Source organism: Dipodomys merriami, unplaced genomic scaffold, assembly GCF_024711535.1.
Source record: "Dipodomys merriami isolate MVZ:Mamm:240054 unplaced genomic scaffold, mDipMer1.0.p SCAF_57, whole genome shotgun sequence".
Lineage (NCBI taxonomy): Eukaryota > Metazoa > Chordata > Mammalia > Rodentia > Heteromyidae > Dipodomys > Dipodomys merriami.
The window spans coordinates 7,255,299-7,272,293 of NW_027206146.1; the positions used below are offsets into that span (position 1 = coordinate 7,255,299).

General features: G+C 44.3%; 1 protein-coding gene and 1 pseudogene across 1 annotated transcript; both read left to right on the forward strand.

Annotated features, from left to right (window-relative positions):
* Positions 1–796: 796 nt before the first annotated feature.
* On the forward strand, positions 797–7,377 carry LOC138812858 (sulfotransferase 2A1-like). Its single transcript, XM_070001082.1, has 6 exons — positions 797–999; positions 2,352–2,563; positions 3,820–3,946; positions 5,514–5,608; positions 5,985–6,162; positions 7,021–7,377. Exons 1-6 carry the CDS (start codon positions 864–866, stop codon positions 7,131–7,133), a joined length of 861 nt encoding a protein of 286 aa, XP_069857183.1. The 5' UTR covers positions 797–863; the 3' UTR covers positions 7,134–7,377.
* A 7,359-nt stretch (positions 7,378–14,736) lies between these two features.
* Positions 14,737–16,095, forward strand: LOC138812565 (GRAM domain-containing protein 2B pseudogene; annotated as a pseudogene).
* The last annotated feature ends 900 nt before the right edge of the window (positions 16,096–16,995 follow it).

Sequence of the window (16,995 nt, forward strand, 5' to 3'; positions counted from 1 at the left end):
AGCTAAGATATGGAACCAACCCAGATGCCCCTCAGTAGATGAATGTATCAAGAAAGTGAGGTATATATACACAATGGAATTCTATGCCTCCATCAGAAAGAACGACATTGCCCCATTTGTTAGGAAATGGAAAAACTTGGAAAAAATTATATTAAGTGAAATAAGCCAGGCCCAAAGAAATATAGGTCCCATGGTTTCCCTTATTTGCAATATCTAGTATATGTATGAGTCAAGTGGAAAATGACAGATAATGTTATGTTAGGAAAATGAACCCTTAGATATGTATGTTAAAGTCTTTTTTTCTTTCATGCATTTGTTTCTATCGCATTTAAAAGATTATTTTATTGTTGTTTTGTATGTCCCTCCTCCACAGTATAACCCCTGCTTTCACTATATTTGATGTCAGTATAACTTGTGGAGGAGATGGGGAAAAACAAGTCGATTAAGTATACAGGTGGACCTGTTGCAACAATGAGAAGTACAAGTTGTCATGTCCAAAACTAAATTTACAACGTTGGCGCGGTGATGGGGGGGGGTGAACGGAGGGGGAGGAGGGAGCATTGAGTGGAGGAGTGGGGGAGGAGGCTGGGAAGGGATGTGAAGGGTAAACAAAGGAGGAGGCTGCAATGCTTGATGAGAAATGTGTGCATTATCCTGCCCATGTAATTGTAACCCTCTGTACAGTATGTTCACCAAAAAAAATAATAAAATAAAAAAAACACTGGGAACAATTACAGGCTTTTTTTTTTAATCACCAATTCATCTTAGTTAATGATTGCCTTGACCATCCAGACACTGTCACCACTTCCACGGTGGCAGTGCCAGTGGCCTGGGACAAAGAGCCAGGGACCCAGGACTCTGCCATGGCTGAGGACTACGTGTGGTACCAGGGAATTCCTTTCCCTGTTGTGTATATCTGCCCTGAACATCTAAAAGCTGTCCATGAGGAGCTGGTGCTGAAGGATGAGGACATCATCACGGTGACCTACCCCAAATCAGGTGAGCAGAGGGGGCTGTGGCTGCGTGGGAAAGGCCAGAGCTGTGGCCTCACTCCCAACTGTGTCCCACGTAGGAATGGTGTAGTAGCTGATTATTGAAGACCTGTGGCCCTCTGGTATTGTGCCACTCTTGAGCACAACAGCTCATGGAGAGTACCCAGGAGCTGTTCAAGCTCCAGGGTTGGCAGCACAGTTTTTTAAATAGGCGTTTTAGAGGTGCTTCATAGATCATAAAATGAAAAGGATGATTTTGAGGTTACCTGGAGAAAAAGCATGATCTCAAATAGAAGAATCATGATGGGCCATAGTTAGGACCAGGAAAACTTGGGGTAAACACAAGGCACTGGCAGGCCAGGGAGCCTGTGTGAAGGGGCACGGGGAGTGGGGAGGGAGCACTGAGGGCACACTGCAAGGGAAATGTGCTGAAAACCACAGCCAGTGGGGGCACTGCAGGATTTCAGCAACAGCTGACAGCTGCATTAAACCCAAATATCCACAGAGAAATGGCTGCACAATCCCAAGCAAGTTGAGAGATCAAAGTGGAATATTATACACTGTTGAAAATGCAGACAGCTCAGGGAAGGATCCATCACATGCTTCCCAGGGGACCATGCAGAGGCAGGCAGGCACAGCAGAAAGATGGTTACAAGGTTTATTACAGGAGCCATTTCTCCCCCAGAGAGAGAGCTCATGACCACCTCCACTATCTAGCAGCAGCAGGGGCTGGGGGTAGGAAGTGAGGTAGGTGGGAGCTCAGGTGGGTTGGGTAGAGAGAGGAAGGGGCCAGCTGTATGGCAAGAACTCCAGGGCAGGGAGCAGCTCAGAAATGGGTGGAGCTGAGGAAACAAAGGTGAGCATAATGCTTCCTACTTAGACCCATGCTCTACTATTATCAGGACATTTTGCCATTTGAAACCACATGAGTCCAGGCCATAGTGCAAAAAACAAACAAACAAACAAACAAACAAACAAACTGTGTACTATTGCACTCACATACAAGGCCCAGAAAAGCCAAAGTCCTGGTATGATAAGAGAATGATGGGGCAGGTGGCAAGCAAATCAATATTCAGTTGTCATGGGCAGTGTAGACTTATTAGATGACAAAATACTGGCACTGAGTGAGCTATGATTAAAATACACTAAACACTACTTATCCATATCAGATTGCACACCTGAGAAAGTTTATATCCGTAAGGTCTATGTTACATATGTTTTACCATTATCTATGTGTGTGTATGCATGTATGTATGTATGTGTGTGTGTGTGTGTATATATATATATATAAATATACATATACATAATATTGTGAATTCAGATAGAAATGAGTGACCTCTGCTTTTCTTTCTGCCCCAGGAACCCATTGGTTGATTGAGGTTCTCTCTCTGATTCACACCAAGGGGGATCCCAACTGGATTCGATCTGTGCCCACAGGTCTTCGTTCTCCATGGATTGAGAGTGAAGTTGGATTCCAAACCATAAAAGACAGGAACGAGGGTCCCCCCCTCATCACCTCCCACCTCCCCATCCAACTCTTCCCCAAGTCTTTCTTCACTTCCAAGGCCAAGGTCAGTGCTCAGTGCCAATAGCTGTCCCATCAAGGCCTTTTCTTCTTAAAAATGCACATAGCCAGCAGGTCTGGCATTCTCCCTCTGTAGTTCATGGAGGACCCCAGACTCTCCTTCATGAATTGAGGGTCCTCAGACCAAACAGGGTCCAAAATGCGGACCATGGCTCTGTAATCCCTGCCAGATGAACTGGATGACTAACGGAAAGACTAACCAAACTGTGTTTTAAGTGGATACCCAGATCTCATGCAGTCATCCCAGGTAAAAAGGAGGCTGAGATCTAAGGATCAAGATCAGAAGTCAGCCCAGGTAGGAAAGGCCAGGTGATTCTTATCTCTGATGAGCTATCAAAAGTAAAGCCAGAAGTGGAGCAGCAGCTCAAGTGGTAAAGCACCAGCCTGAGCACAAAAACACAGGGACATCACATAGGTCCTGAGTAAAAAAAAGAAAAGAAAAACATGACACCATGTCATGTGACCTGGTATCAGTGGCCTGACTCTGAAGGCTGTGCAGTGAATAAATACCTGGTGCTCATGGCCAGATCAGACCAGGAGCCTTTGTCCCACTTCCCCAGCCCAGCCCACACCACACACGGTGCACACTCTTCCCTGGCACAACGCAAATAGATTTGCTCCTGAACACCATAGAAAAGAGCGCCTATGCTGTGAAATCTCTGTTGTATCATTTCAGCTCCCTCCTTCAATGGATTTTTGTTGTTTTGTTTTTGTACCACTCCTGGGACTTGAACTCACAGCTGTCCCTGAGCTTTTGTACTCAAAGCTGTTATTCTACCAGTTTGCGCCATAGCTCCCCTTGAGGTTTTCAGGTAGTTAATTGGAGTTGGGTGTCTCATGAGCTGTTCTGCCTGGGCTAGCTTCAAACTATGATCCTCATATCTGAGCTGCCTGAGTAGCTGTGGTGACAGGTGAGAGCCACCCATGCCCAGATGTTTCAATGATGTTTACAGAACGACTCATAAATCTGCAGCCAGCAAAGGCTAACCAGCATCTGTTCTCCTGTGCTTTCTAGGTAAATATCCCAGATACGTTTAGGAAATGCATTGTCCCACCATTTTTTATTCCTGGCAAAGTGATTTGATTGTAGAAATTCTGAAAAGTATTTCACAAACTAATGCACAACCAAAAGACCAACAGATACTTCAATGTTGGAGCAAAAAATGGCTAGAATTTCTTTGAACACCAAGAGGGCAAGAAATGATGGGAAAATTGTTTAATTCTCTCCTTTCTCCCTTGAAGATGATCTATGTCATCAGAAATCCTAAGGATGTCCTTATATCTGGTTATTATTTCTGGAGTTTTACAAATCTGGCTAAGAAACCAGAGTCACTGGAACAATATTTTGAATGGTTCTTGCAAGGATATGGTGAGTAGACTGTGAAGTGAATGGAGAAGGATGTAAACCTCTTTGAGTGCCTATGCGACCCTACTCTCCAAGGTCTCCTTTAAATCTCACCATCTGTGGGTCCAATGCTTCCTCCTCCCAGAACTCACATTGGCTAAAGGCAGCACCAGACTTTTCCCATGATGGAAGGTCCCAAGGTGTTTTGAGCCCCTGGAGCTTCCGTAGCCATGGAGGACCCGCCCCCTCCTGGGTGCTCTTCTCCCAGATGTTGGCTCACAGCTTCTCACTGGCTTCCCACACAACCCAACTCTACCTTCCATACATATATTTATGTTTTAAAACGTTTTGCTGTCCGTGTCAGAGTTTCTCACTTGAAGTTGGGGTCGCTCTGTTTCTAGTCATGCAAAAGTTCTGGGTCATTCCTCATGCTTGTAATTTTGTCACTTCTCCATGGTTCTGGCAGGGGTCCATGGCCTGAGTTGGGTATGAAGGGTGGGGGGACCCCACATCTGTGCTCTAAGTACCTCATCATCTGGTGTATCAGGCCCTCTGGGTTTAGCTTCACAACCAGTAGAAGCACTTGATGAGCTATTTCTCCCCTGATTCAACATCTCTTACCACTTGTATCTATAGTCAGGGATAGTGGATCACGACTATAATCTCAACTACTCAGGAGCTGAGAGCTGAGGGTCAGAGTTGGAAGCCAACCCAGGCAGAAAGTCCTTGAGGCTCTCATTCCCACTCAATCATCATGATGCAGGGAGTGAAGTTGTGGCTCACGTGGTAGAGAGGAGTGTAGAAACCGAGGGACAGTGCTCTGGCCCTGATTTCAAGCAAAGATGTTTCAAGTAGAATAAAGCACACCAAGGCCTCTGCAGACTGACCTGCTGGGAGCCATGGGAAGGGATGGGAGGTGCCTCGTGTGCGTGTTTCACAGCTCAGGCCTTGCACTCAGACTTGTGCTCAGTTGTGCAAATGATGGATTTGGGCCAACTTGGTATGGAAGGCCCTCAGCCTGAGTTCTGTGAGGGCCTGCGGAACTCTTTGTCCGGGTCAGAGGTTTTGGTGTGGCCTTTGGTGACCTGCTTCAGATGGGCCAAAGGTTGTGCTACAGGAAAAATAGCTTAGAAATGCATGTCCTGACTCCACATTGCCTGTGTTTGCTCTCTTTCTCTCTCCCTCCCTCACTTCCCCTCCCTTCCCCTTTTCTCCCAGTCATGGAGCTTGTACTTTGGGCCTGGGTGCTGTCCCTCAGCTCTTTAGCTCAAGGCAAGTACTCTACCACTTGAGCCACAGCGCCACTTCTGGTTTTTTCGTGGTGCATTGGCAATAAGAGTCTCATAGACTTTCTTGCCCAGGCTGGTTTGGACAGTGATCCTCAAATCTCAGTGTCCTAAGTAGCTAGGATGACAGGCGTGAGACACCAGTACTCAGTAGTGCTCTCTCTTTGAGGCTATAAAGAGACAGGACTTATTTGTCGGTTACACCCTGGTGAAGGTGACAGCGACCAGAGCGATCAGTGCTGAGACCACCATGCAGATCGGGAATGGTGGAGACTTTTCACGCTGCCCCACTGTTCCTCCTGCAGTGCCTTACGGGTCATGGTTTGATCACGTCCGGGGCTGGATGTCCATGAGGGAAAAGGAGAATGTGCTGGTAATCAGTTATGAGCAGATAAAAAAGGTAACCATTGATTGTACATGCACCCCACCCCACCATGGCCCTGTTCACCCCTTCTACCACCTCCTCTGTTTCTCCAGTATCTTCTTCCCCAATATCCTCCCCCCAGTCTCCATCCCAACTTTCTATGTCAACTTTCTACATCCTGTTGTGTGTTATTCCTTCCTGCATTCCTCTCATCCTCCTTTTCTTTCTTTTTTATTTTTGTTTCAAGATAGAGCTGGTGTTCTACCCACTGAGTCACGCCCCCAACTCCACAGGCCACACATCCTCTCTCCTGCCAGTGTCTTCTGCTGTTTCTCTCTTCTCCTTCTCCCTCCTCCTCACTCCTGCTCTGTTGTCCCATCTCATACCCGAGCCCTTGTTTTTCTCTCCTTAGGACCCGAGGAGCATGGTAGAGAGGATCTGTGGGTTCCTAGGGAAGGCGCTGGAACCCGGAGAGCTGGACTTGGTCCTGGAGAACAGTTCCTTCCAGGCGATGAAGGAGAACAAGATGTCCAACCTCCCTGATGTCCCAGAGGAGCTTGTTCCCGCTGGTGTCAAAATCACCAGGAAAGGTATGATAATGTCCCAGGGAAGGAGGTGCTGGAAGCCAGGGAAAGAAATCTGGTCTCCAACCACACACTCCTGGCCTGGGATCAGCCAGGAACAGGCTGGCTGTTCACTTCCAGCTTGTGTTAAAACAAAGTAAACTGGAAGTGCAGCTGGGGCTCACATGGTAGAGTGCCAAGCCTTCAGCAAAAGAAGCTCAAGATCACTGCCCAGGCCCAGAGTTTAAGTCCTACAACAGACAAACAATTAATGTGATAGTAAGTGGATCTAAAAAGAAAACAAAGTGTAAGTACCAGCTGGGTGTCCATGGCTCAGGCCTGTAATCCTAGCTGCCCAGGAACCTGAGATCTGAGCATCACAGTTCAAATCCAGATGGCGTAGCATAATCCAGGAGATTCCTTCTCTCCAGTTAACTACCAAAAAAACAGAAAATGGAGTTGTGTCTCAAGTAGTAGAGCATGAGGCTTGTGCAGAAAATAACTCCCAAACAGCACCTATGCCCTGAGTTCAAACTCCTGTATAGACACACAATTGCACACACATGCACACATGTACACATCCTTAACTCTATTATATAAAACGTCTATTCACCTTCGTATTAAATGAAAAAGCTATTGTGTGACTATGAGACCATATCCTGAGCTTCCTGACTCCCACACATCTGGGGAGGATGTGCCCCTCTGGTGGCAGGGGGCAGAACTTGAGAGGAGAGCCCTGGACATGGAGCGTGGTAGCTGTGGAGTCCATCTCCCAGGGAGATCTGTGGCCTCACCCCCGGGGCAGGCAGAGGGCAGAAGGGACACTAGGAGACAGCGCCTTCCTGCCCTGACCCAGTCTGGTGTCATTGTTTTTCCACGGCCTAGGTACCATGGGGGACTGGCAGAACCACTTCACCCCAGCCCAGACACAAGCCTTCGAGGAAACATTCCGGGAGAAGATGGCGGGACTTCCTCTGGAGCTGTTCTTGTGGGACTAAGCCCAGATTTAGCTCCTTGTCTGTGGGGATGAAGACTTGTGTCCCCATCTTATGGAGGTGACAGGACTGGGCGGAGATCATAGCATTAGTCTATCACTCAAATCAGGAGGTCTGACTTTGCCTGTCTCATCTTTGGTGTACTCAGTAGTGTACACACTGCAGCCACATGCAGGTGAGGAGCACAAAGGGACCCATGTGTGTTCTTGCTGAAATAAATTGTGCCATGGCACTGAGGGCTGACAAACATGGCTCAGTGTTCTGCTTAGCAAAACCGACGTGTGTGAAAGCCTGAAGAAGTTCCCTTAGGCGGGGACAGTGGGATCCCCATGGCAGGAGGCTGCCTGATGGTTTGCTGGATGTTCTGGGGAAGGGATTTTTCCCCCACATTGATCTTGAGTGGAAGCTCTGTCCCAACTTGGGACAACCTGGGATGGAGATAGAACAGACACCAGGTCGGGGAATTGAGGTTTGGGGCACCAGGAGCCTGAAGCCTTTTGCCAGCTTCTGGTGCCCTGTTTGCATTGGACAAGGTATTTATTGAGTAGGGTACATGGTCGTACGTGTACAAAGTGAGATCACCATTTCCCCGACATCACAAGCACCAATACTACAATACAATCTTAATCACAAGCACCCTTTGTGTGGTATCATCTCCCTCAAGTGATAAATATCTCCATTATCTTTTTTTCAAATTTTATTTTATTTTATTTGTGAACATACTGTACAGAGGGGTTACAATTACATGGGCTGGATAATGCATACATTTCTTACCAAGCATTGCAGCCTCCTCCTTTGGTTTACACTTCACATCCCTTCCCAGCCTCCCCCCTCTCCCCAATCCCAATCCTTCTCCTTCCCCCCCATTACCCCCACACACACACCGACGTTGTAAAACTCGTTTTGGACATGACAACTTGTACTTCTCATTGTTGCAACAGGTCCACCTGTATCCGTAAACAACTGGTTGTTCCACATCTCCTCCACAAGTTATACTGACATCAAATATAGTTGAAGCAGGGGTTATACTGTGGGGGAGGGACATACAAAGCAACAAAGAGATAATCTTATAAATGCCTTAGAAACACATACATGAAAGAAAAAAACATTAAAATACATATATAAGGGTTCATTTTCCTGACATCACATTATCTGACCTTTTCCGCTTGACTCATACATATACTAGATATTGCAAATAAGGAAAACCATGGGACCTATGTTTCTTTAGGCCTGGCTTACTTCACTTAATATAATTTTTTCCAAGTTTTTCCATTTCCTAACAAATGGGGCAATGTCATTCTTTCTGATGGAGGCATAGAATTCCATTGTGTATATATACCACATTTTCTTGATCCATTCATCTACTGAGGGGCATCTGGGTTGGTTCCAGATCTTAGCTATGGTAAATAATGCTGCAATAAACATAGTTGTGCTGGTAGCTTTAGTGTGGTCTTGTTTGTAAACATTTGGGTAAATGCCCAAAAGTGGGATTGCTGGGTCATAGGGGAGTTCTATTTGAAGTCTTTTGAGGAACCTCCATACTGCTTTCCAAAGTGGTTCAACAAGTTCACATTTCCACCAACAATGAAGTAAGGTTCCTTTCTGTCCACATCCCCTCCAGCTTCTGTTGTTGTTAGAGTTCTTGATTTTTGCCGTTCTAACTGGGGTGAGGTGATATCTCAATGTTGTTTTGATTTACATTTCTTTTATGGCTAGGGATGTTGAACATTTCTTCATGTGTCTATTGGCCCTCCTTCTTTCATCTTCAGAGAAGTTTCTCTTCAAGTCTTTTGCCCACTTATTTATTGGGCAATTGTTTCTTTGAGGATTTGTTGTTGGGGGGTTTAATTTTTTGAGTTCCAAGTATATTTTCGATATGAGACCCTTGTCCGTTGTATGGCTAGTAAAGATCTTCTCCCAATCGGTGGGCTTTCTATTGATCTTGCTAGCTATGTCCTTTGCCATGCAGAAGCTCTGCAACTTTATGCAATCCCATTTGTCCAACCTTTCTTTGATTTGTTGTGTTTCTGGGTCTCTATTCAAAAAATTTCGGCCTGAGCCAAGGAGACCTAGGGTTTCTCCTATTCCATCCTGTAATGTTTTCAGATTGTCTGCTTTGACTTCAAGGTCTTTGATCCATTTGGAGTTGATTCTGGTGCAGTTTGATATATAAGGATCTAGCTTTAGTTTTCTACATGTAGTTAACCAATTTTGCCAGCACCATTTACTGAAGAGGCTGTCTTTCTTCCATTCTATTGTTGTAGCTCCCTTATCGAAGATTAGATGGCTATAGGTCTGTAGGTTCATTTCTGGGTTTTCAATTCTATTCCATTGGTCTTGAGGTCTGTTCTTATGCCAATACCAAGCTGTTTTGATTACCATGGCTTTATAGTAGAGTTTGAAATTTGGTATTGATATTCCTCCAGCAGTGTTCTTTCCGTTGAGGAGCGTTTTTGCTATTCGGGGTCTTTTATTGTTCCATATGAATTTTTGGATTGCCTCTTCTATTTCCTTGAAGAATGAGGTTGCAATTTTGATAGGTATTGCGTTGAATTTGTAGATAGCCTTGGGAAGTATTGCCATTTTCACGATGTTAATCTTTCTAATCCAGGAGCATGGGAGGCTTTGCCATTTTTTTAGTTCTGTGTTGATTTCCTTTTTCAAGATTTTAAAGTTTTCATCATAGAGGTCCTTCACTTCTTTAGTTAAGTTAATTCCTAGATATTTCACTTTTTTGTGGGGCTATTACAAATGGAGTTGCTTTCCTTATTTCAGCCACACTTTTCTCACAGTTGGCATACAGAAAAGCCACTGATTTTTGGGGGTTAATTTTATAAACTGCTACTTGGCCAAAATTTTGAATCAGCTTGAGTACTTTGGGAGTGGAGTCTATGGGATTCTTTAATACAAGATCATGTCATCTGCAAAGAGGGAGAGTTTTATTTCTTCTTTCCCTATTTGGATCCCCTTTATGTCTGCATCTTGTCTTATTGCTGTAGCTAGGCATTCTAATACTAGATTGAAGAGAAGTGGAGAGAGTGGGCATCCTTGTCTTGTTCCTGAGTTAAGAGGAAATGGCTTCAGTTTTTCACCATTGAGTATAATGCTGGCTGTAGGTTTGTCATATACAGCCTTTATTGTATTGAGGAATGTTCCATGGATTCCTAATTTTTCCAAAACCTTCATCATGAAGGGGTGTTGGATCTTGTCGAATGCTTTTTCTGCATCTATTGAGATAACCATGTGGTTCTTATTCTTGCTCCTGTTGATGTGATGAATAATATTAATTGATTTGCGTATATTGAACCAGCTTTGCATCCCTGAAATGAATCCTGTTTGATCGTGGTGTACGACTTTTTGGATGAATTGTTGAAGTCGATTGGCCAAAATTTTGTTGAGAAGTTTTGCATCAATATTCATCAAAGAAATGGGTCTATAGTTCTCTTTCTTTGATGAGTCCCTGCCTGGTTTTGGGATGAGGGTTATGATGGCTTCATAGAATGTGTTCAGTAGTGAGCTTTCTCTTTCAATTTCATTGAAGAGTTGGAGGAGTATTGGTGTGAGCTCTGCTTTGATGGCCTTGTAAAATTCCGCTGTAAAACCATCTGGTCCTGGACTTTTCTTAGCTGGGAGGTCTCTTATTGCTGTTTCTATTTCAATGCTTGATATGGGCCTGTTAGGCTGGTTTAACTCATCTTGGTTTAGTTTTGGCATGTCAATATTTGCTAGGAAAAGGTCCATTTCTGTCAAGTTCTCAAACTTATTAGCATAAAGATTTGAGAATTATTCCCTTATAATGTTCTGAATCTTGGTTGTTTCCGTGGTGATGTTTCCATTCTCATCTCTGAGTTTATTAATTTGGGTGTGTTCTCTTCTTTTTCTGATAAGATTTGCTAAGGGTCTGTCAATTTTGTTAATTTTTTCGAAGAACCAACTCTTTGTTTTGTTGATTCTTTCTATAGTTTTTTTGGATTCTAATTCATTTAATTCTGATTTAATTTTGATTATTTCTTTCCGTCTACTGGATTGGGGTTTATCTTGCTGCTCTTTTTCAAGGAGGTTTAGATGTGTCATTAAAGTGCTAGTTTCAGATCTCTCCAATTTGTTGATGTAGGAGCTCAGAGCTATAAACTTGCCTCTGAGTACTGCCTTTGCTGTGTCCCAGAGGAGCTGGTAATTTGTGTGTTCATTTTTGTTGAATAGCATGAACATTTGAATTTCCTTTCTAATCTCTTCCATGACCCACTCATGATTCAGCAGTGTGTTGTTCAGCCTCCATGTGATGCCAGACTTTCTTTGGTGGTTTTTGGAGTTGAGTTCTAATTTTATTCCCTTGTGGTCAGAGAGGATGCAAGGTATAACTTCAATGTTTCTGAATTTAGACAGGTTTGCTTTGTGGCCTAAAATGTGGTCTATTTTAGAAAACGTTCCATGTGCTGCTGAGAAAAACGTGTATTCTGATGCTGCTGGGTGAAATGTTCAGTAGATGTCTGTTAAGTCTAGTTGATCTATGCAGCTGTTTAGATCTGCGTTTTCCCTGTTGAATTTTTGCCAAGTTGATCTATCTAGTGGGGAGAGTGGTGTGTTAAAATCCCCAACAATTAATGTCTTTGGATCTATATGGGATTTGAGGGAAAGTAGTGTTTCTTTGATAAATTTGGGTGCTCCATGGTTTGGCGAATAGATATTTAGAATTGTAATATCCTCTTGAAGGAGAGATCCTTTAATTAGTATGTAGCGACCTTCTTTATCTCTTCTCATGAATTTTAATTTGAAGTCTATTTTATCTGATATTAGGATTGCAACTCCCGCCTGTTTATGGGGGCTGTTTGCTTGGTAGATTTTGTTCCAGCCTTTAACATTGAAAATGTGTTTGTTTTTACGGGCAAGATGTGACTCCTGCAGGCAGCAGATAGAAGGGTCTTGTTTTTTAATCCAACTAGACAGTCTATGTCGCTTAATTGGAGAGTTCAGTCCATTAACGTTAAGGGATAGGACTGAGAGGTATTTGGGAGTTCCTGCCATGTTATCCACCTTCTTGGGGGCTGCGAAAACTGGGTTCTTCCTATGGCCAGTGCTAATTTAATTTAATTTTATTGTAAAGATACTGGACAGAGAGGTTACAGTTACATGAGTAAGGTAATGTTCAGGTTTTTGTTAATGCCAGTCTTGTGTTATGTGCTTCCCATGGGTCTGAGTTTAATTGCCTGGCGCTCTACCGTGTTAGCCACAGGTCTTCAATAACAGAGCTACTATTTGGTCCCTATGTTGTAGACAGCAGGAGGGAATGGGGGCTGCAGGCCTGGAGGTTAAAAGACAGAGCACTGGAAGTGGAGCTCTGACTCAGGTGGTAGAATGTGAGCCTTGAGCGAAAAACTGAGGGACAGTGCCCAGGCCCTGAGTTCAAGTCTCAGGACCAGCAAACACTTGAATAACATAACGCTTGATGCATTCCCATCCTTTCATTTCTTACTGACGTTTTTGTGCCAGACCCAGCAGTCTGGCACCTACAGGACATGAATGTCTCGCAGGGTATTATGGGGGTGGTGACCAACCACATATCCACTCAGGGCCTGGGCTGTGACCCTGTGAGACCTAGGCTGTGATGTCATCGCACCCTCTCAGGTGTGATGGGGTCCCCTGAGAGGTGATCTCTCTTCGACTCCTGATGGGGAAAACGTGACCAAAGCCTGCCTAAAGCCCAGTCATTAGCTACAATTTGAAATGTGGTGAGTGAGGAAGCTCATCTCCAGGCTTTGAAAAATCAACACGTCCCCACGATTGAGAAAAAGAACAACAAACACACAAACAAAAAAAAGCACCATAGACATTCTTGGGGCTGGGAAGGTGGCTGAGTGGTAGGGTGCTTGCCTTGTATGCATGAGGCCCTGGGTTCAATTCCTCAGCACCACATAAGCAGAAAAAGCCAGAAGCGGTGCTGTGGCTCAAGTGTTAGATCTAAGGGACAGTGCCTTGGCCCAGAGTTCAAGCCGCAGGACTGATAAAAAAAATCAACATGTCTACTGTACCATAGTAATTGAGGAGGACCAGCTTACCAGATGGGGAGTGGTCCTACAGGTACTGGGACAAAATGAAGTGATTGATCAGGTATCAAAACAGGGAAGATGTAACCCAGCCAGGATAAATAGCTATCACCTCTGTACATAGCAGGCAAGGAGGCCTGGAACCTTCGGTTGATTTCAGAGGCCAGTTAAAGATAATCTTCATAAAACTGTAACTGCAAACTGAGTTAAGAGACTAACTTCTCCAAATATATACCATTTAAGGATGCTAACTTAGTGTCCAGAGGCTTTACACTCCATCAAGGCTGCAAACAGCGATGTTACAAATCATATTGAAGTCTGTAATGACATTGGCTCCTCTGCTGCAGCCATAATGGGTTCCACCATAATACGTCTTAAAATGTTTTAGATGTGAAAAAAATGGGATACATAAAAAGAAATTGTTCAAAAGGTAAGAACTCCTAACAAATTCAGAGCCTTGTACAAGTTAAATAACCCTCTTGGGATAGGATGGGGGTTGCCAGACCTTTCTATAAACTTCTCTGACATTATAAGTTGATTTAGGAAGAGTTCCCTCTTTTTGCCCAATTTTCCTTACAGACCCTGAAGACTAGAAGCCTCAGACATGTTCAAAGATCCCTTTGTATACTAATATGCCATGCTAACAAAGTTGTCTAAACATTTTCTGCTCTTTGTCATCTAGTTCTCAAATAACTGTGAAAAATGTTTGTTGTGTTTGTATTTTGCCTCATAGTTGCCTTTGTGTTGTCTGTCTAATAATGACCACACAGTTTTATCATATTGGACAAAATAATGTCACTTTGAATTGGAATTCCAAAAGAATCTATGGTCAATTTATATATATATATATATATATATATATATATATATATATATATATATATATTTTTTTTTTTTTTTTTTTTTTTTTTTTTTTTTTTTTTTTGTCAGTCATAGGGCTTGAACTTTGGGCCTGAGCATTGTCCCTTAGCTCTTCAGCTCACGGCTAGCCACTGTGTCACTTCCAGTTTCCTGGTTTTTAATGGAGATAAGCGTCTCATGGACTTTCCTCCCTGGGCTGGCTTTGAACCTGGATCTTCAGTCTCAGCCTCCTGAGTATATAGGATTACAGGTGTGAGCCCCAGGCACATGGCCAACTTTCTTTTTTTTTAATTTTAATTTTTATATTTTGTGAACATACTGTACAGCGCGGTTACAATTACATGGGCAGGATAATGCATTCATTTCTTATCAAGCATTGCAGCCTCCTCCTTTGTTTATCCTTCACATCCCTTCCCAGCCTACGCCCCCCCCCAATCTTCCCCCCCAAACCTCCCCCCTCACCCCCCCCCCCGCAGCTAATGTTGTAAAGCTCGTTTTTGACGTGACATCTTGTACTTCTCATTGCCAACTTTCATTTTTATAATCTAATTGAGCATTAAAACTCCTGTACAGCGTGCGCGGGGGGCGGCCGGCGATGGTGCGCGTGGAGGGCGCTGCGGGGGCGCGGCAAGGCCAGGCCAGGTGAGGGGCCACCAGGTGCCTGAGCCCTGGAGGCTGGCAGCCCACCGACGAGGACTCTAGGTGTGCAGACGCGGCCCTGATCCCTGATGACTGAACTACAGCAAGAAGTGGACAACATGAGGCCTGCGAAGGTGCTCGGGAAGAGGGAGAGCAAAGCCTCACTCCGAGGCTGAGAATGGTATGGAGGACAGAAAGAAAGTGTGCAGGTCCCCACAGTCCAGTCGCCTGCCCCATCCACGGAAGCTGAATCTCCAGACCAGAAAAAGAGCATCTGCCTGCGGTCAAAATCCAGTTTTGAGGGTGCAGCTGTGTCAGGTGACAAGAACGGATGCAAAACAGAAAGCAGAAATGTCCCTAAGACTGAAAGGAAAAAATCTTCATCTTCCAGCCAGTACAAGGCAAACATGCAGTTTCACAAGTTGTTCCTTGAAGTCCCAACCGAGGAGCCTCTGAGACACAGTGTTACATGTGCTCTACAGAAAGAAATACTGTGCCAAGGAAAGCTCTTTGTATCAGAGAACTGGATTTGTTTTCATTCCAAGGTCTTTGGAAAAGACACTAAGATCACTATTCCAGTTTTCTCAGTACCCTAATAAAGAAAACCAAAACTGCTCTTCTGGTGCCAAATGCTCTGATCATAACAACAGTCACAGACAGGTACATATTCATCTGTTACTCTCCAGAGATTCCACATACAAACTGCTCAGATCTGTGTGTGGACACTTAGACAATTCGAGTGTTGGTAACAGTCCCAATCCATCTTCTCCTGAAAACAGCTTCCGGGAAGACCGCCCTTCATCTTTGCCTCTGGACTTCAATGATGAATTCTCAGACCTCGATGGAGTGGTTGAACAAAGAAGGCAGGACACGGAAGGATACAGCAGTTCAGGTTCTCAGACTCTGTAATCAGAGAACTCCCGAGACTTCCACGTGACACAATCCCAGACAGTTCTGAATGCCACCAAAGTGGAGGCAAAACCACCTTGGGCCGACACCCATTTGAACAGAGTGCCTGATGGTAAAGCCAAGAACCTTCCCACACATGGTCAGTCAGAAACAATTGGAATCTTACCTAAAGTCAAGTCTGAGAAATGTCCAGCTGTTCAGCATATTCTTATATTCTATGCAATTGTTGTGTGTGCACTTATCATCTCCACTTTCTACATGAGATACAGAATTAACACTCTGGAGGAGCAGCTGGGGTCCCTGACATCCATTGTGGACACCCACAGTACTGAACAGACTGTCTCATTGGGCTGGGGTCTGAAGTACAGTTAAACGTGGAGGTCCTCTGCCAAGAGCTCACAGCCAACACAGTGAAACCAGAAAAGATTCAAAACAACTTTCAAAAGCTGCTAGAGAATGGTGACTGACCAACCAGACCCGCTGGGGCCAATGTAATACCTCAGTTTCCCCTGAAGAAGGTGCTCACGAGGGGTTCTTATTGAGGGCCTGTACTGGTCGGAGGCACAAGCGGATAAGAATCAGCTTGTTTGTGTTTGCCCTTGAAGAGCTCCAGCTCAGGAAAAGGGAGAAGGGGAATCGTTTGCTTCTTGTGCAATAAAAGTTGATCTTGTCTCTCTGAGAAAGTGTTTGCTGTTCTTGTTTCTGCTGCTGTGTAAGAAAACAGACCCATCTCGGGAGGCCTCAGGAGGGGCCAGGAGGACACTGTGGAATGCCTGTAGTTCCAGATTATCTTGACTGTCAATGAACACTCCACTTCATGCCTTTTTAACCCTTCCTCTCTTCCTTCTCTCTCCCTCCATCTCTAAGTCACCAGCCTTCAGACTAAGGGATACATGGTGACCCACAAGGCCCATGTGGTTCTTTACAAATTAGCCATGAGTCTCCAGAAATGCAATGAATGTCTAACTAGACATGCTTGCTTCAAACAGAACCGACATTTCTCTTTTTCTCTCTCTTTCTCATTCTTTTGCTGATATGTTCTGATGTAAATCATATCTGTATCATAATTTCTCAATGCAGTTTTAGTAAGAATGCTAAATAGAGTGGATTAAAGTATAAAAAAAAAAAAAACTCCTGTACATAGGGGCTGGGAAGGTGGCTCTGTTGTAGAGCGCTTGCCTTGCATGCCTGAGGCCCTGGGTTCGATTACTCAGCACCATATAAGCAAAAAGAAGAAACTGGAAGTGGCACTGTTGCTCAAGTGGTAGAGCACTGAACTTGAGCTAAAGAGCTGAGGGACAGCGCCCAGGCCCAGAGTTCAGGATCCATGACCCGACCCACAAAAACAAAAAAACCAAAAAAAAACAAAAAAATTCTTGTACATAAGTAGGAGTATAAGTGTATGTGAAACT